This window comes from Rhipicephalus sanguineus, chromosome 3 (genome assembly GCF_013339695.2).
Source record: "Rhipicephalus sanguineus isolate Rsan-2018 chromosome 3, BIME_Rsan_1.4, whole genome shotgun sequence".
NCBI lineage: Eukaryota > Metazoa > Arthropoda > Arachnida > Ixodida > Ixodidae > Rhipicephalus > Rhipicephalus sanguineus.
The window spans coordinates 162,371,310-162,398,861 of NC_051178.1; the positions used below are offsets into that span (position 1 = coordinate 162,371,310).

Consider the following 27,552-nt stretch of genomic DNA (forward strand, 5'->3'; position numbering starts at 1 on the left):
ATTATTATTATTATTATTATTATTATTTCGGTAGAGGCTGGTGTACTTAGATTTAGATGCACGTTAAAGAACACCAGATGGTCGAAATTTCCGGAGCCCTCCACTACGGCGTCTCTCATAATCATATCGTGGTTTTGGGACGTAAAACCCCAGATATTATTATTACTACTACTACTACATCTCGCAGAAAACGCAGGTAAATAGAGGATCACACTCTTATCTCCAATTACATGGCTTTACATGAATGTAAATCCCAGCCGCCACTTTTTTCAGTCGTCGTGGCTTCGAATCGAATCCATGACCTAGGGCTCAGCTGCGAAGCGATTTAGACGTTGAGCAGGCACAGCGGATGTTTTGGAAGCATGTGGCGCAAATGGGACATCGACAAACATTTATGTTAATCTCTGCAACTCGCATCTCCGTCTCTCGTGCCTGGAAAAGTGTTCCAGCCATTTACTAGCAAGTGTCTGATGGCATGCATCTGTAGCTGTACAACGAAACTTTGGGTGTAGTTTGTACAAGCAGTGAGAGAGCTGCTGGAATAATCACTCTCGTCTAATGTTCCAGATTGATTTCCTGCTTCAAGAGGGCTACCGCGGTGTCTACGTCTTCAACAACGACCTGGACGACTTCCGGGGCTTCTGTGGTGAACCGAACATTCTCCTCAAGACTATCAAGAACGGTTTGACCGAGAAGAATGAACTCGACGCCCGCGTAAACGAGAAAGTGTGACGTCCGCAGTCGCAGTCAGGACAGTGGCAACCTAGTCACAATGTCAAGCACAAACCCTCGCAGCAATGCTGCACCGCTGTCATGTGAACAGACTGCACACTTTATTTCTTTCACATGTGTATACATCGGTTGTCTTTTCATTTAATACACCAAAGCGAGCCCACGCCAACGAATTCAACACCAAAAAAAAAAAACTGCACGGACGCATTTCTCATTGCACTTTCAACATGACATGTCACAATGGTGCTAATATCGCACAAACGAGAATCCCAAACAAAGCGCGCAAGCAGCTCTGGCTCGCAGCGTACTCGTGTTGAATGTAAACTGCCTTACAGTGTTTTATCTAAACTTTACCCAATTGCCCCAGATGTCACATTGCTTGGAATGCCTGTTGCTACACACGCGTGAACATATTTACCTGTGCCGTGGAAATCATTCATGCAACGACAATAAAGGCGTGCTTCAACGAGATTGCATAGTCTTGAGTCCAATGCATTCGCTAAGAATAGCGCTCAATCGGTGCGCATTAGTGATAGGTACTGGTAACATTCTCATAGCTTTCCTCCGAGATGTTGTGGATCCTTCGCATATGCATACAATAATATGTTTACTAGTAACTACGCATTGAAGGTGACTTCTGGCACTGCATGAAGCAAACCTTCGCTAACTTTTTTGCCCTCCAACAATTGTTGCAAAGAGAAATTGGCCCTGTCTCGCATATAGCATTTCACCTCGTTGCATCAGTTTAGTAAAAACCCAGTTTCACCGCAAGAGCGAAGCAATGAATGCGATAGCAGCTAATTGGAATATCATACAAAGTAAGGCTGCTAACTTCTTTAGGATCCGGTCTAGCATAACTCTACAAAACGCTGGCGTAAGCGAACACGGCCACTGCAGCGAGCGAAGCGAATTTCGCTATGCCTCTCGCTTCAACGCAACGTAAGCGGTCAGAGTGCAGCACCTACAATGGTATGAGCCGTCTGCCGATTTCTGTCCAAATAGCGCGCGTGCCACTGCGCGCAACCTGCAAGTTTTAAAGTTCGCGCATCGTGCAAGACACACGCTGCGTATATTGCTAAAGCCTATACCAGGAAGTAAGGAATGGCAGCGTGAATTGATAGTGTCAGCGCTAAGTGCGTTCACATATCTCGCACGCAGTTTTTACTTGGTTAATTATATCGCTTTTCAAACAAGACGAAGAGGCCACACGAAAAGGACGATTTCTGATCGTCTGTATAGGCTAACACAGGAAGCAATCCGCCTGAAAGGCGAATAAAAGACCATGCTCCCTTTGTGTACGAACGTCTGCCAACACTTCGTTTAAGTCTAGTGGCACTCTTTTGAGAGCTTGTTGACAAGTCCCGGTCTCTGGGCTTTCAACAACTAATGATCAATATCAATTGTTTCATTAATATCACACTATCTCTTCAGCAGCTTCGCGGAATATGTTATATTATATTCCATCCTGCAGTTTATAAGGCTTTAATGTCAGTTTCTCGTGATCGCACACAAAGCATGCCCACTACATGCGCGAGGTGCTCACAACATCGACCTGATGAGCGCACATCCCTTGCTCTTAGTCGAAAGTTGCGTCGAACATGCTAACAGACTGCTGAATGATTGCGCAATTATCATTATGATGAAATTTATTTAGTACTGTGTGAAAGTAACTGCATGGCCATATAATTCCGCAAGTCAATCACACGGCATGTTGTCTCCTTTGTCGTGTCAATTATAGACCTTCAGGGTAGATTTTCCGATAACAAGCTTCCTCCACTAAATGAATTGGCATCTCTTTTGTCACATTTCTGAAATCATTGTGAGATGTCGATAAAATACTTTACAGTTATATATATGTACAATGCACAAATATACAAATACACATATAGGAGTGGAGGCAAGAGTAGGCAACGTAGGCAAGAAAAAGTTATACAATTTCTTTATGCGAAGATACCATTACATGCCTCTGTGATTATTGCATATATATTGCGGCTTGGGTATCATTTTTATCGGCCGTCATATTTATTTCCTAATTTCACAACAAATCAAAAGCTACGAAAGGCATTCGTCACTTAATATTCTCACAAATCAGCTCTATCCATGAAAAAAATTACCGCGCCTGCTAGACGCAAGTTGTGGCACTCGAAAACATAGATACACAGCGACGCTCAATCGATCATCACTGGAAAGAGTTGGGCGTAGACTACCGCCACACTGCGAACAGTTGGCCGTCAATACACTTTACGTGGAACTTCTCCGTTGAATTCTTCGTACCCTTGCCGGCGAGCCAAGCGTTGAAAGCACTTTGGTTCGCTGCCGCCTTCTCGGCGTCGCCGCTGGTCGTAATTCGTTGTTTCTTCGCCAAACTGGCCTCTGCAACACAATGTGCAAAGATGAAGTTTTCAGGTAGCAATATCTTTTGATAAGAAGCGATCACATCATCGTAACAACCATAATTTAAAATTTCAACTCCCCCTTCCAACCCCCCCCCCCCCCTATCTCAACCACTTGCAAAAACTTGGCTCCGTATATGTGTATCTCTGTGGCGAAATTGTAATCTGCACATAACGAAAATTATGGTCACTGACTCCTTTTCCGAGACGTCGAGAACTGTTCCTTTTTTTGACTTGATAAGTGACCGTAATTTTCGTTATGTGCAACACGCTACCTGAACAGATGAGCTTTCGTCAAACATTTGACTAAAGTTATATGTATACCTAGATCACGCATTTAAAAAAAAAAAAAATTAGGGATGAGTTGCTTATGTGCAATTTATGGGACGTGAAGTGAATGCGTAACATTTAACGTCATCGCAGCTGCGTAAATGCCAGATGTTTGTCTCGCATTACTACTTTTTAATGGCGGCTGATGTCCATGACATTAGTGCTTTATTCGGAGTTTCAAAGCAAGTACCTTGCTGTATTTACTTCAGCTGATTGTGGCTTATAGCGCGGAATCAGAGTTCAGCTGAGTTCAAAGTGCCTACCATCTGCGCGCCCTGCATGAGCTAGCAGGTGCTGACTGACTCAGAGACATTTTATGTATAAAAGCTGTTGCATTCCATACGCAGCCTGTGAGCATACGGCGAATGCCGTTTCCACCCCAACCCATGAGGATGACGCATTCACACTTTCCCGGCCTTTTAAAAAGTCCTGTGCTGCGATTATTCTACTGAAGTACAATGCAGGACAAAGACCTGTTCTAGAAATTCCCATTACTCAGGAATATGTGCCCACCTTCCTCAGTGTCGTCGTCACTAAGTCTTTTTTTTTCCTTGTTAAGGAATTCTATTTAGTTTCCTTCCCATTTTACCACACACACACACACGCACACACGTGTGTGTGTGTGTGTGTGTGTGTGTGTGTGTGTGTGTGTGTGTGTGTGTGTGTGTGTGTGTGTGTGTGTGTGTGTGTGTGTGTGTGTGTGTGTGTGTGTGTGTGTGTGTGTGTGTTTGCGCGTTACGCCGTTACACTGATGAAACAACCAAACGTCGCGAGGACTGATTCAACAGTGGAGCTAGTGGCATCAATTGCTTGGCTCTTCTGTTTCTTTTCTTTTCTTGCTATTTCTTTCCTTTTCCATTTCGTTTCCTTTGTTTGTCTTTTCTTTCGTTTGTTCTACTAGTCTTTATTTATTGATTTATTTATTTTATTGCTTTTTGGTGCCACTAGCCCGGCTGATTAAACAGTCCTCGCTACGTTAAGATAATTTTTTGGGATATTAATATTCAACACCTCGGGTACATCAGCGCGCATTTAAATCTAAGTGCACGCGTATTATTGCATTGCTCCCTCGCCGAAATGCCGTTACCGTGGTCGCTAATCGAACCCACGACCTCGTGCGTTGCAGCGTAGCCTGTGTTCTCACTTCCTCGTGTTTTCGCAAACATGAGCATATGTTCCTTACAGCGACTGCATACAAAACCAACCGAAACTTGCCCCCCCCCCCCCCCCCACCACCACCACCTTCTTTCCATCAACACCACCCACAACATTACGTCCGCCACAGCATTTGTTTCATGTCAGTTGAGTTTAAAGTGTGGGCAAGGGCCCAGTGACTTGTGTGATTATCTCGATGAAATATCCTGCAACACGTGGACGTTTAGGGTGTGGAAACGTTTACAGCGCGTGAGACAATATTTTTATATTAACGTATATAATTGCCCGCGTGGACAATTATATAGTACTGGGATTAGAAATATGAATTTCTATTCATGGGTAAATTTTGTGCTGTTTTATAATTACTGGCAACTTTATGACGCAAACGTTTTCTAAGAGAAGATGAGTAGCCGGATCACAACCAGGCACCAACATCTCCCTAAACACATTAAAAAAAACAATCCAAGTGTCAATTACCTGCCACGGTGGTCTAGTTATGGTGCTCGACTGCTGACCCGAAGGTCACGAGATCGAATACCGGTCACGGCGGCTGCATTTCAATAGAACAAAAATGTTAGAGGCCCGTGTACTTAAATTTAGGTGCACGTTAAACCCCAGGTGGTCGAAATTTCCGCAGCCTTCCACTACGACGTCACTCATAATCCTATCATGGTTTCTGGGACGTAAAACACGAATTTATTATTATTATTATTATTATTATTATTATTATTATTATTATTATTATTATTATTATTATTATTATTATTATTATTATTATTATTATTATTATTATTAGCAGCAGCAGCAGCAGCGGTAGTAGTAGTAGTAGCAGTAGTAGTAGTAGTGGTATTACGATTATCATTAATAATAATAATAATTAAAATCATGCCAGCCAAGATGGGTAGCCCTACCCTTCTCCACTTGCTTTCTGGCAAGCCACTCCCTGCACTTTCTCTCTGACAGCGCACACGCGCGCATTTCGGTCCGCTTTCGGTCTTCGTCGGCTTTGGCGCTGCGACGTCGATCTTCGGCTCGCCTCGCCGCCTCTAGCTCGCTCTTCATTGCGCACCAGGCGGCGAAAGCGCGCTCGGCCTGAGACCGCTGGTTAGCCTTGCGTTCGGCGGCGGCGCGTGCTTCTCGCAGCGCGGCCTTCCGGGCTTCGTGCTCCCTCTCCGCGCGCCGCCTCCACTCGAGATCCTTGCGAAGATACCACATCGCCCACGCACTCGGTGTCTCGTCGTCTACGTCGTCTGTGCTTGACGCCGACGATAACGACGTCGGCGGAGCAGTAGTGGCTGCAACACTTTCGGCGCCGTTGTCGGTGACAAGCTCCTCACCATCGCCCTCTCCGTCCTCACCGTCCCGAGTTAGATGCGACGCTGAGCCACGAGACGCCGTTGCTGAGGCCGAGGCTGAGTCATGAGAGTCCTTCGAGCGACCGATGCTATCGATAGCCGTGGGCTCGTCGCCATCGTCGTTCACGTCATCCACGCTCGCAGTGGAGTGAAGTTCGTCGCAAGTGGTGGAGACGGGGCTGAGAAACAGCGTAACAAGATTAGCTATCATTTCATGAGTCGGCGTTGCGTAATATGAATGAAATAACGAATTGATAAATTGTTTCGTATTTTGAAGAAATAGACGGGAAATTGAAGCGAAGCCAAAAGCCCTGCTGTCACACGGCTTCAGCCGGGCGTAAGATAGGAGTTTGAGTTGCATAAGAACACTAACAAAATAAAGTCATAAAGCAGTCTTATTACATGTACTAAAGTAAAAATGTAAATAGAACGCTAATTCAAGTCTAAAACGAACTAAGGTGTAAATGGAACTTTACAAATGTAAGGGCACATTACTTGGAGCTCCAGCATGAAGAAATGAACGTTTTAAGGACAAAAACAATCTATGGACATAAAATTGTACAAACTCACGGACTACTTCTACAGAATAAATTTGGCGTATTATCAGCTCGTAGCACATGCTCTCATAGCCGTATATTACGATGCGGCCTGGGCACAATTACCGGCGTAGCACTGGTGCAGATCCACGTTTTCTTCCGTTTATCACAGGCGTTTAACGAAGCAACCCATAAAGAGGTCTGCTACGGAGGGAATCACTTGGCGCTTGCAGTGGAATGTAGAAGTATGTGAGAATACTCGTCCTAAACGCTCGTATACCTCATGTAGACACATCACCATGCACCCGAATGAAAATGTTTATGTGCGGACAGAGTGTTAAAAAGGTCACTGTTGTTGGACACCGATAGTGGTACCTTAAACACGTATCACTGCACACTTGCGACTGTCGTCGGGACCGCAGCCGAGTTCCGACGTCCTTTTCTATTAAGTACGGCTGATATGTGACTACCAAAGTACTTCAGTATACCCTACGGGCCTTATATTAGACGGTATTACAGAGGGTGGATATGTAACATCGTCAAATATAGCAGTAAGGAAATATACAAGGTAAACAATATAAAATTTGGAGGCAATCACACTTTGCACACAGCAACGAAACATTTCAAAAGGAGATGAAAAAATAAGAAGCACGTCATATTGCAAGGACAACACGTGTTGAAATTTCAGCAAGAAATTCGCAACAGTAATCAGAATACATATTGGTTGTGTAATGCCAGACATTGATATTTCCCACTGCAAAACAGTGATTTTTAAATCAAGAACAAAATTTAAGCACTCAGTCATGTACTCAGATCAAGGTTAAATACTACCCCCCCCCCCCCCCCCCCCCCCCCCGTGCACGCACACACCATCGCAACATCACGTTCTTCGCAAAACGTACTACATTAACTTGCTTGTGTAAACACTCCGCAGTACATGTGGTCTATTCTATTGAGTGCATCGCGATGCACGTGCGAAAGAGAAACGTTACGACTTGCGACAAACATTTTATTCATAATCGCGACGCAACGTGGCCAGGACATATTTTACTGCCGAGCACTACTGCACAAATACATGCTGTGCTTACCTCGGGCCTGCTTCCACGGTAGCAATTTCCATGCTTTCAAAGCACGGCGCAAGTTCACCGGCCTCTCACAGCCAGTCATCCACCGGGAGCGGGACGGTGCGTCGCCTTAGAGACGGATTTGTTTTGCTCACGATTTACGAGCGGCTTGTGATAGCTTCGATCGCCGCTGCTCCGTCCGGGCGTGGCATGCGCGCACGTTTGTGTGCGTGTGTGCGTGCGTGCGTGCGTGTGTGTGTGTGTGTGTGTGTGTGTGTGTGTGTGTGTGTGTGTGTGTGTGTGTGTGTGTGTGTGTGTGTGTGTGTGTGTGTGTGTGTGTGTGTGTGTGTGTGTGTGTGTGTGTGTGTGTGTGTGTGTGTGTGTGTGTGTGTGTTTGGAATAGGCCAGCAGAAATCGGGCTATAGGAAGGTAAGAACTATATAACGAATTTATAAATGAACAACAAACCTACCAACTATTCGGGGACCCTTAAGCTTCGCGTTTAAGGGTTGAACGCGATAGCGTTATCCGCACGCACGCACACACAGACACACGCGCGCGCGACGCGCGCACACGACCTACCTATAGTAAAGGTACAAGTTTCTGCCCTCTTCAACAGCACTTTTATGACAACAGTGTTTTTTGTGTGTGCAAAGTACCAGCGAGTATTGTGCACAGGTGCACTGTTTGGGCAAGCTATAGACTGCCCTGTGCCTCTGTTCGCTCTGCGTTCGTGCGCGCTGAGTTCACTCACTTCACCCAGACTGCACTGACACTTTCAATCACTGCTGTCAAAGTCATTGCGAATGCACAGAATCCATCATAAGCGTTTCAAAAGCCCGGTGGCGGGAGGGAACGTCTACACGCGTGAAATTTTCTCGAAGTATCGATGAACACTCGACGTGTGTATAAGAGAATGCGCGCACAAATATGTGTGCCCTTTGTTATGGGTAACTAGCGATGCACCCACTACTTGTTTGTAAGGGCACGTCCGCGCGGCGGGGTCAGGCCATCTCACGGAAACGGTGGGAAAATCGCGGCGCACCATCGCAACACCTCCAAGAGATGGTGCGACCACACCGCGCGCCCGTCTCTCTCGGAGGCGGTGGCAACAAAATTAGAACGCGATAGCGTAATCGCGCTGTGTCCGTATTGCCTTCCCAATCGCTAGCCTGCCTTCGCTTCTTCGTGGGTGGAGACCTAATCCGTGCCGCAAGGAAAACCAAAGTGCGGACGCCCTCCGGTTCTTATCTTTATTTGCATCTACCTCGAATTTTAGCTCACGCCAACGCTGCCTTTTTCGCTCACAACTAAAAACGCCGACACCGACACCGCAATTTCTGCAAAAACGAGCTCTCTAATGCTATCGCGTTAATAACTTGGAACTGAATCAATGTAATTCACCACGGCATAGCTGTGAAGAATTTGTCGCTGATTTCTTCGACAAGTGGTCATTTTCTTTTCGTGGGGTCCAGCATGCAGTAAATAGAGGATTTCATTTATTTCAAGTAAAATATATTCAAGTTCGCGCATAAATGTACCAGATTTACTTTATATGGGAGCTTCATTCCTTAGACACAGCGACGGGAAGTTTGCTGATGCCTAACAGGAGTTTCTTAAGGTTGAAATATGTTTAAGCCATGTATCAATCTTTACTCCTGGTGTTCCTTTCTTTTTCTTAATTGGCTTTCTTTTTGTTGAAATTTGTTCGTTTCATAATATATATTCGTATTTTCCCTGTTTGTTGAATGTTAATATTTTAACTGTTTGCTAAATTTCTCCTTCTTTTTGTTCTTTATTAATTGAGACACGGTAATTTATATTTTATTCGAAGATTTTCTTTAAAACTCCCCGGTTCACGGCCAATCTACCTTGTTGGTGTGCGCAGAAATTTCAACGATCTACTCTATTATTTCTTCCTCATGAGGCACCAAGCTTGCCTACCAATATGAAAGGAACCAACATCGGCAACTCTGCGTGGCTTAGCCGTATGCGAATTTCTTAGGGACGCAGGCTTGGTCTGACGGTCCCGACGTGGGAGTCGCCCGCTGCGTGCTGACGTGCGCCTTGCAGGACCCAAATAAAGGTTTTTCAACCAACCAACCAACAAGAAAAATTCCTTGTTAATTATTCTCAATCAAAATTTGGTTCATCCGACTTACTCGCGCTAATTCATTGTATTCCATATGATTGGCACATTCCTATATTTATTAGTACATAAACGAATAATTCTTCAACTTTTCTATACACCCTACACTTCCCATTAGTTTCTTTTCCTTTGCCTAAATTTCTCCACTTATATTAACCGCCGGTTTCATGGCCAATCCCCCGTCGTGGGTAAGAGCCAAGAATGAAGCTTCAAGCAAGCAAGGCAAGGTCAAAGAAGAGGATTACTGTGAAGTGCGTGCAAGTCGCAGATTTTGTGGCAGCTAGGTGCGTTCGAACCAGACGAACGTAGACTGCAGCCATGCGAGGCTACGCCGGCATGGTTATAACCATGTTCATCACGCTGTTCTCGGTACTGTACATGGTTCCTCTGGTGCGCACCGTAGCGCATGTGATGTCCCTCGCCATTGTCACCACAATCGTCTCGCACTACTTGGCCGTCTGGCTGCTCAAGATGCTCACCTACAAGGTGGTGCCGGCCAAGGGCAAGATCGTCGTCATAACGAGATGCGATAGCGGCTACGGCAACAAACTCGCGCTGGAGCTTGACAAACGAGGGTTCACGGTAAGCGTGCTGCGCATGCAGTGCCCTCGGTAAGCATGAACGCCGTTTGCATGAATGCGACGAGTGGCGCATCGCATCGTGTTTCTAGCGTATATCGCATCCTTGTAAATGGCAGTAATGCGCTGGGAACGCGAACTCTATTAATGCGACACGAGAGGGCTTAGTTAGACGCGGGGTAAGTCGCCTCACGCGGTGCATGTAAGCGCCGCTGTATATTTTTCATGAAGTGAAGTGAATCGGGCCCAGTGCTGTATAGCTCAGAAGTTATAGCATTGAGATGCTGAGCTCTTGTGTTCCATCCCGTCGATCACACTCCAAATGCAGTGACGCACCGAAACGCTTGTGTACTTGTGTGTAAAGGCGCCTGTTGAGATGATTAAAATCACAGCATATCCACGGAGTGAATGATGATGAGTGGGCGAAGCTGCGGAGGTTCATCGGTAAACCGTGAATCTTCCGTGAATTCTGCCCAGTTCATCATCACCGACGTGAGATCGGGCGCGTTTATACTAAAGGTTCGATGAGTTATGACGACTTGCAGCTCACTTTAATTTTACATGTACGCTGTGAATTTTCATTGTTTAGAAAACCATTGCTTTAGAAAACATCTGGCGTCTTTCGTTAAGCTGCTGGCGTCTTTTCGTTTTGCTTTAGAAACATCTGGCGTTCTTTCGTTTTGCTTTTAGAAAACATCTGGCGTCTTTCGTTGGTTTATTTCATCAATCAACGGCGTTTTGAACAAAATTTTTATCGTTTAATCACGCACAGGAGAAATCTCACCAGGCACTACCTTGGAGGTAAACAATGGCTGCTAATGGGAATGAGAGACAGAAGAAGTCGGCTTTTAGCTAACACTTACACTTCTACTTCTACTAACGTTTCCTACTGGAACATGCCAATGGCTGCTAATGGGGAATGAGAGACAAAAGAATTCGGCTTTTAGTTAACGCGCACGTTGCGAATTTTTTATTGTTCAACAACGCACAGGAAAAATCTCCCACCAGCACCACCTTGGAGGTCGAGATCTGGTACTAGCGTTACGACTGGTTACGCACTACGACTACTACGACTACAAGGGACGAATGGGTGCCGCCTTAAGGAGCTTCGCCCCTAAATAACTGCGCTACAGTTACAGGGACAAAAGAAGTTAGGTAGGACGCACGTTACGAAGTAGACGTGACAAGCGTAGCGCGTGTCGCGTCTTCTTCGTAGCGTGTGTCCTACCAATTTCTTTTGTCCCTGTAACTGTAGCGCAGTTTTTTACTCATGCAAAACGAACTAGCCCACTACCTCGCCTTGCATGTTGAGAACTTCAGATCAAAATTATTCTGCAATACCTTAGGACGGCAAGGCTCATAATGCTATCGAGGGTTTGGCATGTAACACCCAAGAATTAAGTTCAACAAAAATGAGATGACTGCTTCTCACGTTGTTGTTGTTGTGTCCAATCAGTGCGACCACCCTAGAGGGCCCCTAAACCACTTAGAGTTAAAAAACGAGAAAGTTGTTTCTTTCTCGCCCTCACTATAGCCTTCCTATACGGGCGCTAACTCCTCCTCGCCAGTTATTTCTTCATAAAACCCATGGATTATGCCGGCAGTAAGCGTTGAGCCTTCCAGTATTTTTGCACTTTTCGAATACACGCTATCGTATCTGCTTGTGCAGCTGAAAACGCACAAAATGTTGTGACATCAGTTGATCGCACACGATAGTCGAGCGTGACAAGGCAGAACGGGCGTGCGACTGCATGACAAACCAGGGTAAGGGGCAATTCGCAACTGATATCCCTCGTATAAGGACCAATCGAGAGCTTATTTCCTCATGACGTCACGTGAGCACACTGCTGGCGTTAAGAATTGGGCCAAAAAAACGCCAGGAGAGAACAAAGCGCTCGTTCTTTCTTTTTTTTTAAGAGGATAATAACATTAATAATAATAATAATAATAATAATAATAATAATAATAATAATAATAATAATAATAATAATAATAATAATAATAATAATAATAAATTGTTGAGGTTTAACGTCCTAGAACCACGATATGATTATGAGGGACGCCGCAGTAGAGGGCTCCAGAAACTTCAAACGTGCACCAACGTTCCTTAACGTGCACTTGAACCTAAGTACACGGGCCTCAAACATTTTGGCGTCCATTTAAAATGCGGCCGCCGCGCCCGGGATTCCATTCTGCGACCTTTGAGTCAGCAGTCGAGCACCATAACCACTAGAACACCGCGGCGGGTGTTGTTGTTGTTGTTGTTGTGGTGGTGGTGGTGGTGGTGGTGGTGGTTGTTGTTGTTGTTGTTGTTGTGGTTGTTGTCGTTGTTGTTCCAATCAATGCGGCCCACCTTAAGCGAATGCTGCATAGTGCTTCTTCTATTGATCACTTCACATTAGTATATATCTGGTAGAGTTATTCACATACACACCGATCTCTACCCGGCAGGTGGTGGCAGGCTGCGTGAGCAGAGAGAGCCCCGGCACCCAGCAGCTCAAGCTTCAGGGCTCCTCCAACATCCACCTGGTCGAGACGGATGTCACGCAGACCGAGTCGCTGGCCGAGTTTGAGAATCAAGTGCGAGCCCTGTGCAAGGACGAGAGCCACCTGTGGGCCGTCATCATCAACCTGAGCGTGGTGTCGCTCGGCGAGCTGGAGTGGTACGACGACGACGACATGCGCTGGACCTACGAGGTCAGTTTGCTCTTCAATCACGCAAGTCACACGGTCCCTCTTGCATTCGCTACAGACGACACGAAGGCGAAAGCCATCTTCTTCTATATCTTCTTTTCCTTCTCAATCGACTATACCGATACCTTCTGCTTCCCCCCCCCCCTCAAAAAAAATTTGGGGAGGGGCGAAGCATGTAGGGAAGGGTGTTTCAGCTCCACTAACGTGAAACCTGTGGAGCGGCGAAGCATGCAGTGTGCGCCGGTGTATCTACTGGTTATGGTGCTCGCCACGGTATCTACTGGTTATGGTGCTCGACTACTAACTCGAAGGTCGCGAGATTGAATCCCATTTTCGATGGTGGCGAAAATGCTTGAGGCCCGTGTAAGATTTAGGTGCACGTTAAAGAACTCCAGGTGCTCAAAACTTCCGGGGTCCTCCACTACGGCGTCCCTCATAATTATATCGTGGTTTTAGACGTTAAACCCCAATGATTATTGTTGTTAAAAACTGGCACTTGTCCAACAAGCTGTCGCTGAAGGGAGTCGCGTATAGACAACACAAGGAAAAATCAAACGGAAGAAATGGCGTGCATTCCTAAGCAAGCTTCGGCATACCACTCAAACATTGTATCGCTTATTTGTACGACCCAGTATTTTTCAAACAATTCTATTGCATAATGCTTCACACCTACACCCAATTGATTATCTGAACGTTATGCATGAACTTGACCTAAAAATGAGATGTCGTCGATACACTGTCACTAATGTAGCTAATGCGTCCACTTTTTTGTTCCATCGTTTCTCTTTACTTTCCGAGCTCTCCCTTAACAACGGACATTAGTGTATTAAGCTTTAACGCAAAGAAACGACGCGTAACAACCGAACACATGGGGACACAGTGAGAACGCATCTGTGGTCCTCCATCGTTTCTTCGCATTAAACCTCAAGATGAGCAGCAACAGCCCAGCCAGTTCAGCAGTCTGTTTTGCTATGCCTCAGGTTTCTTTGTCGTGTAATCCGTACATTTTACTTCCTGCAACGACATATTAGTAAACATCGTGCTTTCCAAAAAGCACACCACATTTCCACATTAGAAGCCGACGGCACACGAAGAAGCAAACATGGTTTGAACAAAACGCTGCTCAGCATAACTCTTCCTGCAACAACATTTGCAAAAACTGCGATGACAGAGTAACAACGTCGTAGGAAAGGTGCGGACTACTATCTTAAAATAGAGTGGTGTTGCCGAATCGCTCAATATTCGGTTACAACCTAAGAATGAATGTAAGCTCCGCCCACTGCCGTCGCTGTCGCACCCAGAGAGAATTTCCATAAATGCCCCATCCAATTGGCAGTAGCTTACTTGCGTGACGCCAAACACATCTCTAGTATTTCAAATAGGTAACTTTCCCATACAGGCACATGATCGTGTCGCTAGTTTTTAGTCTAAAACTTTAACTTCCTGGCAAATTTCAGCAAAGATTACATGACTCAGCCAAAAGTAACACTTTAACAAGGGACGACGAACTTTTATTTCTTATCATGAGTAGTATTTACACGAGCACTCAAAGAGTACTTGTCGTTGGAACGGAAGCCACCAAGCACAACTCTCTTGCACGGATAAATGACAGGCGCGCCGCAGTGATGCGGAGCTTGTATTTATTCTTAGTAGTAGTAGAAAACATTTATTGGGTTGTAATCGACAACTGTCCCGCATCTGCGCAGGTGAACGTACTCAGCGTCGCGCGCGTGGCCAGGGTGTTCCTGCCGTTACTGCGCCAGTCGCCGTACAGCGGCCGGCGATTCGTCATCGTGAACAGCGTGTGGAGCCGCATGGCCATGCCAGGCACAGGACCGTACTGCATGAGCAAGTACGCCGTGCGTTGTTTCACAGAGGTTCTGCGCCGTGAACTGCTCAAGTTCGGCATCTACGTGGTAGCCATCGAGCCGAACCTGTACCGGCTTCCGCAAACGGAACCCAGCTCGCTGCTAAAGTCCTACAAGTACATGTGGGATAAACTCCCCGACGAGACCAAGGACCTATACTCCAGGGTAAGCGCACATCGCTGAGGCGCTCAACCTGAGGCGCTCAACGGCCGTATAGGTACGGCAACATCGCGCTAGGAAACGGCGTGCATGAAACCGTCATACGCTTCTCAGCGTATCCTCTGATGTTTTCACTCGGCAACCGCAGCACACGATGCGCCGGCCGCTCTTGCTTATGTAGTGCTCGGACATTATGAGGACCATCGCAGCAACGATAGAAAATAGTTGCCCGGCGTGCTCCTATATGTATGCTATATAATAAATATCGTAGTATTGTTGTTGTCATAAAGTAAAACACCTAAATATATCCTAAATTGGAGAAATGGTGGCACATTTGATAGTTATGAAGAAAAAGAGGGCACATTGTGTTTGGTGAAAAAAACGCATTCAGCCCTTTTTTTCTTTCCTTTATTGCGTAAACATTCTATGGTAACTTTCCTCAAAATCTTGTTCATCTTCTTTCGTAACGCCCCTGGGCCGACCCATGAGTAGCGGGCCTCTTCGATTATCCATCCTCGACAGTCCCGGACTGCCCTAGCCGGTGCCTTGGGCAATCCAGGACAATCGGGGAAGAGTAGTCGAAGACACCCTGTGCAATACTGAAGTGGCAAGAAGATGGCAAAAGAGACAAAAGGGTCACCACAAAGGAAACCATTTATGCACAGCATACAGTTACCTTAACAAGAAGCAATATCATACAGTTGATGCAAGAAGACAAGGGGATAATAGAGTTGCCACAACAAGTAACCTTTTATTCAGGAAACAGCGATAAACACGGAACGAAATGAAAGAACACAGGCCACTGCGCTGTTCATAGTCATAAACCAACCTGTCCAAATGCGTACCTTCTACAAGCAACTTTAGTGCCAGAGCATATCTCTTATTGTACCCAGAAATTGATTGCCACAATACGTGGGATCTGCTGGAATTTTTCGCCATGACGTGTGCCTGAGCACAAGCCGACACAGCAAGTTTGAATGTGCGGTTTGCTCTTTCTGGTGACTCAAGCACTGAAACTCTGGTTATCATTGCTAACCTGCATAAGCTGCACGTTACCCGCGTGTAACTTGCGTATATCATTTTCTCTTCCAACGTCTCCATTCCCACGCAGAGCTACGGTGACGAGATGGAGGCCAACATCCGGAACATTATAGTGAAGGAGCCAGACCCCGTAGTTCGAGAGGTGGCGAAGAAAATGCTCGATTCCGTACAGACGGCGTATCCCAGCAGGCTCTACCAGCCGGACCAGTTGACGCGCAAGATTCTGTACGTCGGTTTCCGTTTGCTGCCAGACGAGATCACCGACTTCTGGCTTACGGAGATATCCGGACTTATGAAAGCTTGATCATTAAATAGACGTATTGCGATCGCATATACTGTTCAATATGACTGACAGAGTGTGCGCAGTTTTCAGAGGCCGGATTCGAATTCGAGCAGTTGCCGGTGTTTGTGTCGTTTATATCTCCGCCCCGACATAGTGCGCAGACCTTTGTGACGGTCCTACGCAGGGCAGTAACCGTTAAATAAACCTGCTTACCGACCAGCACGCACAGTATATGCAGTTTGGTGCGCATGCCATACCTATGGTTTTTCCAGAACAGCGTTGAGGGCTCCGTAGAATAATACGTAGTATATGTGAATATATTCTATAAAGACTTTACTTAACCGAGTCTTCCACGTCTTTCCAACTTAGCAAAAGGGCGGGGAGGAGAGGGGGGTAGCTTTTGCTTGCTTCTTTTATGACCAGCCTCCCTCTTAAGAACGAAACGGAGAAGAGGCAACTCACCTAAGAAAACAAAAGCCGAGATTTTCCCCAGTTTGACGCCATCTCCAAGATTTGGGGACATGTACTTATCGCGCCATCTCTCGACGGCGGCCGGGTGCCCCACCGAAACTGAATTGGAAGCACATACAAAAAAATCGCGTCTCACGAACGAAATATGATATTGAAAACAACTCTCGGTTTCATATACTACAGAACCACTAGAACGTTTTAGGCGTAATTCTAATAACGTGCCACAAAGCGCCTACCTTCATAGGCCATTTGAAGATATTACCAGAGAGCCCATGAAAGCTGCCTCAGTTTAGACCCATTTTGGCCTGTTTCAACTTCGATTGTAATGTCGAAGAACATTGAAAGAAGTACTAGCTCACTGGATCCGGACCGAACTCGATTGTAACGCTCATTGAAGAGGTTTCAAAAACAACTCACAGTTTTAGATTTGCTGAGAAGTGCTCTTTTCATTGATCTGCCACATTATTGTGTACCTAAAGCCATGTAACTTCCTCGGTCGTTTTTGTCGGCCTTATTGTTGTTTCGGAAGCACACATCTGCTCCTGTCACGGTGTGTTGAACAGCTCGCGGTGCTGACAAAGTTTTTTTTTAATGTACAATGCTCGGGAGCGTGTGCGAGTCTGCGAGACGAAGAGGGCGCCCCATCGCCTCAATGAGTCCGCCGCACCACTGGTACGGGCAGTGCGCGCGCAATTTTAGCTTTTGTAGTGGCGTCTGGTGGTAGCTTTCTCAACTACGTCAATGTTCACAATTCCTAGCCATGGTCTACATGTTGTCTAACATTATGAGGGGTCAGTAGCCTGCCCTTGGTGTTGGGACCCTAGTACCACACATACACACTCACCCGTCCTGAAATTGCATACAAAGACCGACTGGAATCAATTCCAAGACTTTCGCCGAAATGAAAGATTTCACAGTAAAACAGTAAAAGAGAGAGCATCGGTTTTCATTACGCCTGCAGCAGTGGGAGATACAGCTGTCCAGCACGGACCTGGGCGCACGCAAAATCACCGTGGGACAGGTCCGGCGTGCAGCCGAAGCTACTGGAGCGTTGAACCACTGTCTCCATAACAGTCCCCTTCTCCCCTTTCTCCTTTTTTTACTTATAAATTTATTCATCACCATCCAAGATAAAGTTGGCGCACTTGCGCACAATGTAAACGTCGGGTTTGTCAAACTCGGGCTTCTAGAATAAAGAGTTCAACGGTGCAGCAAATTAACTGAATATCCTAAGCCAGCTTGTAAGATGTAATGCTAATACGTTCGGGTAACAGTGGTATAATTTTATATAAGCAGTCAAATGGTTCTTGCCACTACTCTATTTCGAGTATCAAAACGAATACAATATTTTAATGAGGAGCTCCTGCGTCTCTGTCAAATTCTTGTGCTCGATCCCACTCTAAATATGTACGAACTAGGCAAAAATAGCAAATTTCTGTCACAGCTACTGGATTTATAACTTGCTATATTTTATATTACGCGCAATACTCGCGCGCAAGGCACCACTAACGTTTAACGGCTTTTTGTAACAGGTTATTAAGCAAGCACACGATCTGTCGCAATATTTGTGTAAACTCGTCGACAAAAAAAAACCGTACCTGTAAGCTACTTTTCTGCGTACCCACTGTATTGACACCAATTGCCGCCACGCATAAACATCAATCAACGAACAAATTATCTTGCGTAGTAGGGTTTTGTGAATATGAACGCTGCATCGGCATTCCTGCAACGAGACTCACCAAGCCGACGCTGAGGAAGCCGAGTCCGAGCGCATGCATCCTCTAGTCTCGTTCCACGGCATCACGAAGCATTACAAGCTAACCCGCAAAACGTACACCCCTGCACACAAACCACTGCCTGGAGATCTGGAGAGACCACTCCGCGCTCCGCAGGTTAACACATTTCAACACCCAACTAGAAACCACCTCACGGCCCCTACGCATTTCTCTCCTCAATGCCACTTCTTTGGAGAATCCGGGTCTCTTCGGCTTATAGTAGGAATGGAATGGAATGGAAGAACTTTATTTAGGTCCTTCGGGGCGTGAACTAGGACACAGCGGGCCGCTATGCCTAGCCTCTCTACCACGTCGCGGGCCCGTTGGACTGCCCATAGTTGTGCTTCAAAATACGGGGCTGAGTAGGGCAGAATTCCACTGCACTAAATTCCCATCAAAACCATTCAATCTTTACCACACCAAGGAACTTTGGGAGAGACCCTCGGCCAGCTCCAACCCCGACGATCAGCTAAAGCTGGTCGTGAGGGCCCAGGACGCTGCCCGATCTCAAGGAATCCCGGACTAAGGCCGCCACTCCTGAGCTCTCTTCTCAAATAAAGACGTTTATTCTCTCTCTTTCGCTCTCTCTCGAGCGCCAATTTTACGCGGGACAGAAGAAGAAGAGGCTCACACTGCCTCGTACACACCCGCGAGCGCCTAGCGAAGCAGCTGCATTCGAACACAAGGAGTCGCGAGGTCGTGGACGATGCAGGTTTACGCGATCGTGCTCCTTGCTGTGTTCGTCTTCCTGTTCTGCGTCCTCTACATGGCGCCCCTGGTGCAGACCGCGGCGCACACGATGTCCCTCGCCCTGGTCGTCGTAGTCGCCTCGCACTACGCGGGCGTGTGGCTGCTCAATGTGCTCACCTACAAGGGGGTCCCACCCAAGGGCAAGATTGTCGTCATCACGCGATGCGACAGCGGCTACGGCAACAGACTCGCTCTCGAGCTCGACCGACGAGGGTTTACGGTACGTGAATATCTTAACCATATTGTTTATATTGGCCTTCGTTTAGCAGTAGCAGGTGATATAAGTGCAGTTTCATTCAGGCATAGCTAATTGGTGTGAGTCTGCGAAACGTCACAATACGACAGAACCTATATCGAATGCCACAATCTTTCTGTGCGACTTACCTCCACACTTTAAAGTGCAAAAGGCATTCGTCACCCAGCATCCGCTTAAGCGCGAGAGTACGCGGATGCCGAGTGGAATATATACAGCGGATTACCTCTTGTACATCTGCTGTCATTCCGCAATACGTGGTTCAAGCGCGCCAGCTCCCACAAGCCAACGCTTCAAATATTTACATATCGGTACAACAATGTACCGATCATTTCAATTGTGGGAGGGGATTGTGAACAAAGTTTAAGGGCATTTACACAGAATCTCTTTTTGCTCTGACCTACATCATTTAGCGGAAGGTCAAGGAGTGCAACACGCATCACCACCGCAATTCTGCATCAAAATACGTTATGTACCTGCATGCACGCACTTTTTTAGGGGCGAAGCTCCTTAAGGTGGCACCCGTTCGTCCCTCGTAGTCGTAGTCGTAGTATTCGTAGTGCGTAACCAGTCTTACGCTTTGACCTCCAAGGTGGTGCCGGTGGGAGATTTTTCCTGTGCGTTGTTGAACAATAAAAAATTCGCAGCGTGCGCGTTAACTAAAAGCCGAATTCTTCTGTCTCTCATTCCCCATTAGCAGCCATTGGCATGTTCCAGTAGGAAACGTTAGTAGAAGTAGAAGTGTAAGTGTTAGCTAAACGCCGACTTCTTCTGTCTCTCATTCCCATTAGCAGCCATTGTTGACCTCCAAGGTAGTGCCTGGTGAGATTTCTCCTGTGCGTGATTAAACAATAAAAATTTTGTTCAAAACGCCGTTGATTGATGAAATAAACCAATGAAAGACGCCAGATGCTTTGTAAAAGCAAAACGAAAGAACGCCAGATGTTTCTAAAGAAAAACGAGAAGACGCCAGCTGCTTAACGAAAGACGCCAGATGTTTTCTAAAGCAATGGTTTTCTAAACAATGAAAATTCACAGCGTGCATGTAAAATTAAAGTGAGCTGCAAGACGTCATAACTCATCGAACCTTTAGTATAAACGCGCCCCATCTCACGTCGGTGATGATGTACTGGGCAGAATTCACGGAAGATTCACGGTTTACCGATGAACCTCCGCAGCTTCGCCCACAAATCATCATTCACTCCGTGGATATGCTGTGATTTTTTTTTGCGTACCTCGCTTACTGCAGGCATCCACTTCGCGGCGTGCACTATCGTATACGTGCAGTAGTGGAATGGGCGCCTAATGTCCAACCTCTAGATGTTGCATATTCCTTCTGTTACAATATCAATGTAACACTAAAATGGGTTCACAATTCTGTACAATCTCGGCTAATATGCATGTTTGTTAGATGCGTGAGGCGTGGACGATTTATCTTCGACTCGTATATTGTAGGGTCCGCACGAATCTTTACTGCGGAATGAATCTCACGGATGGCGATTGACCTAGTGAAAAATAAACCTATGTGTGTTGCCCAAGTGGTTACAGTTCAAATTTTTTCCGAGACTCTACGTGAATGTCATGAGCTACATAAAGACATAGGCCTACAATTGTTCATCTTTTAGTACATTCAAAAGTAATTTTCTTGCGTCATACTCATGGAGCGTTGCGTTATCCGGTTAGCTTTTCTTAACCCGCCTACTTTTCAGTGAAAGTAAGTTACCCGACTCACTTTTCCATGCCCCTTTCACACGTCACATCTTTCGGAGGTGCAAGAAATTCTAACTGCTGCAGTGACCAATATAAAAGGAAACCTTTGAATCTGCACTGGGACATAACCTGTGAAGTTCTTCGTGGCATTAGTTAAGTGATTCATATTTCGCATCTCATTTTCGAATCAAAACCAGAGAAGTAATCCTTACAGAAAATTCTGTATGATTGCTAGTGTACGCAGTAGACGTCTAAACACTTCAACTTTCATTGAACGCTTGCAGGTAGTGGCCGGCTGCGTGAGCGGAGGGAGCCCCGGCTCTCGACTCCTCAAGCAGCATGGTAACATCCACGTTGTCGACACGGACGTCACGCAGACCGAGTCCCTCGCCAAGTTTGAGCAGTACGTGCGAGCCCTGTGCAAGGACGAGAGCCACCTGTGGGCCGTCATCATCAACCTGAGCGTGGTGTCCCTCGGCGAGCTGGAGTGGTACGACGACGACGACATGCGCTGGACATACGAGGTCAGTTTAATTGTATACGACAGGGATAATGTAAACGTAGAGCAGTATTCTCAGTTTATGATGCGTCGCCTGTACTTTATACGGTAAGAAGGAACCTGCAAAGTGGTGAACGTGAGCATGCAAGTTACCTCATCTTGGACATGCATTCTTCGGACCCGCAACAGTTCCTCTTCTGACGAAGCTATGATATGCTGAACTGCAATTCCTCTAGCATGATGAAACGTTGGCGTCCACAATATTCCATCACTCTTCCTGTGAAGATATTCACAGCGCCTTGTTGTCGAGCATGTTTATAAATCTGACATAAGTGTCGCGGGGTAATATATTAATAATTTCAATACCTGAGCCTTCTTCACAGTGTTAAATTAGTTATAGCGATTACGCGTTACTGTTAACAGCCGATTCTCTCATCTCGAGGCTGTTTGATGAGACTGAAGCTTAGCGGAAGATATTGTCATACACGTGGCAGTTAGGTGGAACGCCCAATTTCGGTCCGGAACACCCAAAGCTTGATACCTGAAGTGCTATTCAGCAATCTAGCTGGTTCATACAGAAAACTTTATTGTACTGCCAGAAAGGATCAAAAAGTGCGGAAAAGGAGAAAAAAAAAACACTGCTGCTAAGAGCGCAGCTACTTCCTATCCTGTCTTTTTTCCCACACCTTGCGGCAATTCTTCAGCAAAATAGCCTAGTAATTTCGGTACGCGAGCCTTCTTCAAATCAAATCGTTAGGTTTCATTTTGTAGTAGTGGTGATGTGTCGCTTTTATTTCATTTTCCGTATCTCGGACCATTTGACTGCGACTACATCATGCAGCTGCTCATTTTCATCTCACTTTTACATCCGTCGGAAATGTGATGTAGGCGTTCACACAATGCTCTAAATAGCGTTTTAAATTCGGTGCAAGTGTCCGTTTTCAGAAGATCAAACACTGAACATTGACTAAATATTCCTCAGTTGTATATAGTTTTACTGGAACTGTTTGCCTCGTAAACTTATTCATAACTTTGTTCATAAGTCTGCCCAAGAGGCTGTATTCACCATAAGTGTTGACAACATAAGAGCAAGATTCCGACAATTGTGAACTCGACCGCCCAGCTACATATTCGCAAAGTGCGTCAGTGTTAGTTTACCAATAGATTCGTAACAAAAATACAGTTTCAAGCTTTTCAATTAAAACGTTCTATTCCCTTATTCTCACTTGACTGAACTTATTGCAGTATCCTGCATTTCACCAACCTTTTCTTTTACTCCGTTTTTTTCTTGCACGCAATTATTACAAGCCACATATTTCCAAATGCAAATGCATGCTCAAGCGTATAAAACCAACCGTGATTGCAACGTACACAGTCCACCGGCTTCATGCAGGTGAACGTGCTGTGCGTGGCACGCGTGGCCAGGGTGTTCCTGCCGTTGCTTCGAGAGTCGCCGTGCTGCGGCCGGCGATTCGTCATCGTGAACAGCGTGTGGAGTCGCATGGCTGTGCCGGGTACCGGACCGTACTGCATGAGCAAGTACGCCGTGCGCTGCTTCACCGAGGTTCTGCGACGCGAGCTGCTCAAGTTCGGCATCTACGTGGTTGGCATCGAGCCGAACCTGTATCGGCTGCCGCAGACTGAACCCAGCTCGCTGCTCAAGTCCTACAAGTACATGTGGAACAAGCTCCCTGATGACGTCAAGGATATTTACTCCAAGGTAAGTAAGTGTGCCGTAGTCATGACTTAAAAGAACGCGGCACCATTCAGATATGTAGACTAACTTTCCTTGAAATGAAAGAAAAGCTGTTTGTTAGTCTTCCATTCGGTTAAATACACCAGGGCATCACCATAGGGCGCTTCCACAACAGTGCATAGAGTGCACTATTTTACAAATCATGTCCACTTCATGCGAAATTTGGAAGCAGCACCAGTACTGCAGTATTGTCACAGCCTAATGAAACCAACTGACAATGATGCCGAGAGACGTATAGGGGTCATTATTCGTAGTCCTTTAACTGTAGCTTAGTTATTACGATATAAGTAATATAAATTGTATTTATATCATAATTACCGCAATACAGTTAAAGTATACATTCCTTGGTCTCATTACCTGTTGGTTTCGAGAGGTTGTGTCTTACAAAGAAAACGAGCCCTTGATCCACTCCCATTTTTTAGTGCGGTCACAAGTAAGCGCTGTCAAAGCTGCGGCAAAAATCCCCAGTTGCTCCGGTTACGCTAATAACTTTTTTGTGCATCGTCACTCCTAAATAACCTAAACGGAAATGGATTTCGTAGCAGACTTTGGGAGCGCATACTTCGGAATTGGCGTCATGCGAGTGAACTCAGACGACGGTTTGCAAATTTCAATATCTGCCGTAATTACCTTGAAAGCTAATCATCAAGAGGTCGGTAATCAGTCGATTATTTTTATTTCACGATAATTCCTTTTGGAGTAATTGAGCTCAAAAAGGGAAATAGTGCTACATTTCAAAAACAATTTCTTTAATGTCTGTAAATGGTAAAAAGGCCTCATTATAGTACTGACGCACTCTAAGCTTACCATTGTTCTGTCTCCTCTTTTTACGACAGGATATACTATATAGGTGACATCTTTTAAAACTGAGCATAGCATGCTGCTTCGTAAAGGTTCGAGCTATGCAGTCGTGCATCAGCTCTATTAACTTACGCTATCCATTGCAACAACTTATAATAATAATAATAATAATATCTGGGGTTTAACGTCCAGAAACCCCGATATGATTGAGAGACGCCGTAGTGGAGGGCTCCGGAAATTTTGACCACCTGGGGTTCTTTAACGTGCACCTAAATCTAAGTACACGGGCCTCAAACATTTCCGCCTCCATCGAAAATGCAGCCGCCGCGGCCGGGATTCGATCCCGCGACGTTCGGGTCAGCAGTCGAGCGCCATAACCACTAGACCACCGTGGCGGGCCCATTGCAACAGCTTAAACACTACACGAACACCACTACTGATCAGTCGATGTGTGTTTGCGATCACTCATTTTGCACGAGTTGAGCTCATGCCTATCTGCTACGAGCGGCATTTTCTGCCATAATTTTTAAGCGCAGAAATTTACCTATCAGATTATTGTCGCTTAATGACTCAAACATGATTTTCCCAAGAGTCAAAACCATTAAAAAACCTGTTTGCAGCATCGACAATTTTTTGTTGATTTATTGCACATTTAAGTAAGACCGCAACAATCCTCCCGCTGATGTGTTAATCGAAGACTGCAATTTTCCGCCTAACATTACCACGTGACTGCGACTCTGGTTCTCTGTACTTTAGGCTAACGATTTCTTTTGTCAAACGTAATACTTTCCTGATCTTGTTCAGCGAAATTGACACTACCATAACAAAGGGCACAAGTATTTCTGCTATTGCTTTACGCACGTACTCCACTCCTCTCGTAATGCTTAGGTGTTTGAGGCATTGTGTTGCATGTACACTTGGAGGTGTTGTGAATTTCGCTTCATAATAGTTTTTTCGTGTCGCGCGAATTACGGTCTGGTAAAAATGTTCTTTTTTTTCTCACGACAGGGCTACGCGGACGAAATGGAGGAAAATATCCGGCGAACCATCGCAACCGAGCCGGATCCAATTGTGTTGGACGTAGCCAAAAAGATGCTGGACGCCGTGCAAACGGCGTATCCCAGCAAGATCTACCAGCCCGACTTGCTCACCTGGAAGATCCTGTACGCGGGATTTCGTCTGCTTCCCGACGAAATCACCGATTTCTGGTTCAAGGATATTTCAGGATTGATGAAATCTTAATTAAAAGCGCTTTTACGTCCTCGCGACGATTGAACACGGTGCTCTTTCTCTGCGTACACGAATCCGCAGGCACGGCCAGGGATATTTTTAAGAACACTCGGCCATACGCGGAAAAAGCAGAAGTCGCAGCGTTACCTGTAGGAGCTCCTCCTTAAGAGCACGCGTGTAACCTAACTTCAATTACTGAGCTAACAAAATAGTGATGAAACGTGCACACATTTATCAATGTGACTATCAGGTGTACTCTGCGACGCGAAATATACGTTGGGCAGTACACGGAGTTTGACACTATGGATGCTGTGTTTCTCATAAACGCAAAGTCCAAATATAACCACGGAAAATTCATGGCAGACAAGAGTCCAAGTCTCTTCACTGCCATCGAAGTATGAATGCGCCCGCGCCAGTCGGGCCGCTATATATATGCTATGGCCAGTCAAACGACGATTCGCCTAATAAGATATGAACGTTCACGCGGGAATTGAGCCCGGGACCTCTACGTTGGACTACTCTACAAATTAGCCATATGAAAGTGCTTTACATTGCTTCTCAAGCAAGAAGCCTCTATAGATCCGTCCTATCGCGGGAAGAGGCACGTGTACAGCTATGTAACTTTGCAGACGCCTGGTATTGCATCAGATGTCACGTCACGAGAATTGCATATAACGTTATTCATAGTCTACACGTTACGCAGTGCTCTGCCACTGTTTATCATCATCATCAGCAACAACAACAACAACGTGTGCAGCTAACTACAATGACAAACGCTGATTGCCGTGTGCGCTGTAGAACTCCACCGGTGTTACGCAATGGGAAATGTAAAACGGGTGGACACTTTAAAGCCGCCATAACCGTTTACAAATGGCCAGGCTACAGTTGATGCTCATAAGAAGTAGCCATATTCTGCCCCGCGATGAGCCACGTGTTGAACGTGTTGAAGTTTAGCGTTGTCCTGTATTCCTTCTTCTCGTCCTCGTCTTTTTCGCTAGTAAACATGTCCTATTATCCACGTGTTCAGCTACGCTGCACCAGATTTTACGCCACGTGGACTGTGATCGCGCATTAAAGTTCCCTGCCAATAACAAAAGCCACGATTTATCATAACAATTAAATAACACCAGTGGCGCGGCCATAGTTTTCTTCATGACCCGGCTGGCGCGTGCGCTTTAATATAGCCCCGATACCGCTGGAGCGACACCAAGTGCCTTGACTTTTTTGTGTCATGGTTTTGCCATGGCCCTGTTTGGTTGGACTTCGCGTTTATGAACATGAAATAGTTCATTATATGAAACTGCGCATCATTCGCAACGTAGATTTCGGATCCCGAACCACACCTGACAGCTACTACGATAAAAGTGAGCACATTAAATCACTACTTTATACGCTGAGTGTACTTGCAGTTAGCGCCCTCAAGTGCTTTACATAGGGGCACATCAAAACAGGCGCGTTTTCACCAAGTTTTAGTCTTCCAAATTGTTTCTCCACCAAACCCTGAATACCGGTGATATAAATTCGAGGTATTGTGACGTTACGTACACCGATAACAATAAGCAAAAGGGACAAGAGAAAAAGAGCTCCAACAGAGGGCAACTCTGATCAACCAACGATACGATCGGCCACGCAGTTTAAACGCACGAGCGAAAATGCCGTAACAAATGTAACAAGAAAATTACTTCAGAAAATACTCGTTTCCCCCGCCCTCCGTCTTCGTACAAAGCACACCGCCAGTTTGGCCGTTCAGAAGTCCCCAGACGTTTTCAACACACTAGCCAGAACACACTGTACAACAATCACCACTGGTGTTCCAATATACGTCCGTAATTTCCATACAAGGAGCCCAAAATTTACCAGTGTTAGGGCTGAAGTCATCAACGTTTCATCACTCATTTTCATTCTCACGAAACGAGTACAGGTATAACAAAAAAAACATGGATGATTCCTCCTTCATAGGAAGAGGTATA

At 45.8% G+C, this 27,552-nt stretch overlaps 4 protein-coding genes across 4 annotated transcripts in view; 3 read left to right on the forward strand and 1 right to left on the reverse strand.

Moving 5' to 3' along the window:
• LOC125756124 (uncharacterized) overlaps positions 1 to 891 on the forward strand; it is a 145,690-nt gene extending 144,799 nt beyond the window's left edge. Inside the window, exon 46 of the mRNA XM_049414206.1 lies at positions 568 to 891. Within this exon, the coding sequence (XP_049270163.1) occupies positions 568 to 732 (165 nt within the window). The 3' untranslated portion in view covers positions 733 to 891. The remainder of the gene's footprint in view (positions 1 to 567) is intronic.
• A 1,525-nt stretch (positions 892 to 2,416) lies between these two features.
• LOC119386043 (translation initiation factor IF-2) lies at positions 2,417 to 5,843 on the reverse strand. Its single transcript, XM_037653394.2, has 2 exons — positions 5,522 to 5,843; positions 2,417 to 3,105 (listed from the first exon to the last, which is right to left on the reverse strand). Exons 1-2 carry the CDS (start codon positions 5,823 to 5,825, stop codon positions 2,936 to 2,938), a joined length of 474 nt encoding a protein of 157 aa, XP_037509322.2. The 5' UTR covers positions 5,826 to 5,843; the 3' UTR covers positions 2,417 to 2,935.
• A 4,189-nt stretch (positions 5,844 to 10,032) lies between these two features.
• On the forward strand, positions 10,033 to 16,358 carry LOC119386044 (short-chain dehydrogenase/reductase family 9C member 7). Its single transcript, XM_037653395.1, has 4 exons — positions 10,033 to 10,296; positions 12,744 to 12,989; positions 14,693 to 15,019; positions 16,125 to 16,358. Exons 1-4 carry the CDS (start codon positions 10,033 to 10,035, stop codon positions 16,356 to 16,358), a joined length of 1,071 nt encoding a protein of 356 aa, XP_037509323.1.
• A 2,910-nt stretch (positions 16,359 to 19,268) lies between these two features.
• Positions 19,269 to 25,598, forward strand: LOC119386045 (short-chain dehydrogenase/reductase family 9C member 7). Its single transcript, XM_037653396.2, has 4 exons — positions 19,269 to 19,553; positions 21,581 to 21,820; positions 23,189 to 23,515; positions 25,361 to 25,598. The coding sequence occupies exons 1-4, from the start codon at positions 19,290 to 19,292 to the stop codon at positions 25,592 to 25,594; spliced, it is 1,065 nt and encodes a 354-aa protein (XP_037509324.1). The 5' UTR covers positions 19,269 to 19,289; the 3' UTR covers positions 25,595 to 25,598.
• The last annotated feature ends 1,954 nt before the right edge of the window (positions 25,599 to 27,552 follow it).

What these genes read in the sequence shown, in the direction of transcription:
- LOC119386043 (XM_037653394.2), bottom strand. Translation starts at nt 5,825, where the DNA reads ATGTGGTATCTTCGCAAGGATCTCGAGTGGAGGCGGCGCGCGGAGAGG. An exon ending in CAGAAAGCAAGTGGAGAAGG is followed by an intron (nt 3,106 to 5,521) that starts GTAGGGCTACCC and finishes ATTGTGTTGCAG; the next exon opens with AGGCCAGTTTGGCGAAGAAA.
- LOC119386044 (XM_037653395.1), top strand. Translation starts at nt 10,033, where the DNA reads ATGCGAGGCTACGCCGGCATGGTTATAACCATGTTCATCACGCTGTTC. An exon ending in ACATGCGCTGGACCTACGAG is followed by an intron (nt 12,990 to 14,692) that starts GTCAGTTTGCTC and finishes GCATCTGCGCAG; the next exon opens with GTGAACGTACTCAGCGTCGC. An exon ending in CCAAGGACCTATACTCCAGG is followed by an intron (nt 15,020 to 16,124) that starts GTAAGCGCACAT and finishes ATTCCCACGCAG; the next exon opens with AGCTACGGTGACGAGATGGA.
- LOC119386045 (XM_037653396.2), top strand. Translation starts at nt 19,290, where the DNA reads ATGCAGGTTTACGCGATCGTGCTCCTTGCTGTGTTCGTCTTCCTGTTC. An exon ending in TCGACCGACGAGGGTTTACG is followed by an intron (nt 19,554 to 21,580) that starts GTACGTGAATAT and finishes GAACGCTTGCAG; the next exon opens with GTAGTGGCCGGCTGCGTGAG. An exon ending in ACATGCGCTGGACATACGAG is followed by an intron (nt 21,821 to 23,188) that starts GTCAGTTTAATT and finishes GGCTTCATGCAG; the next exon opens with GTGAACGTGCTGTGCGTGGC.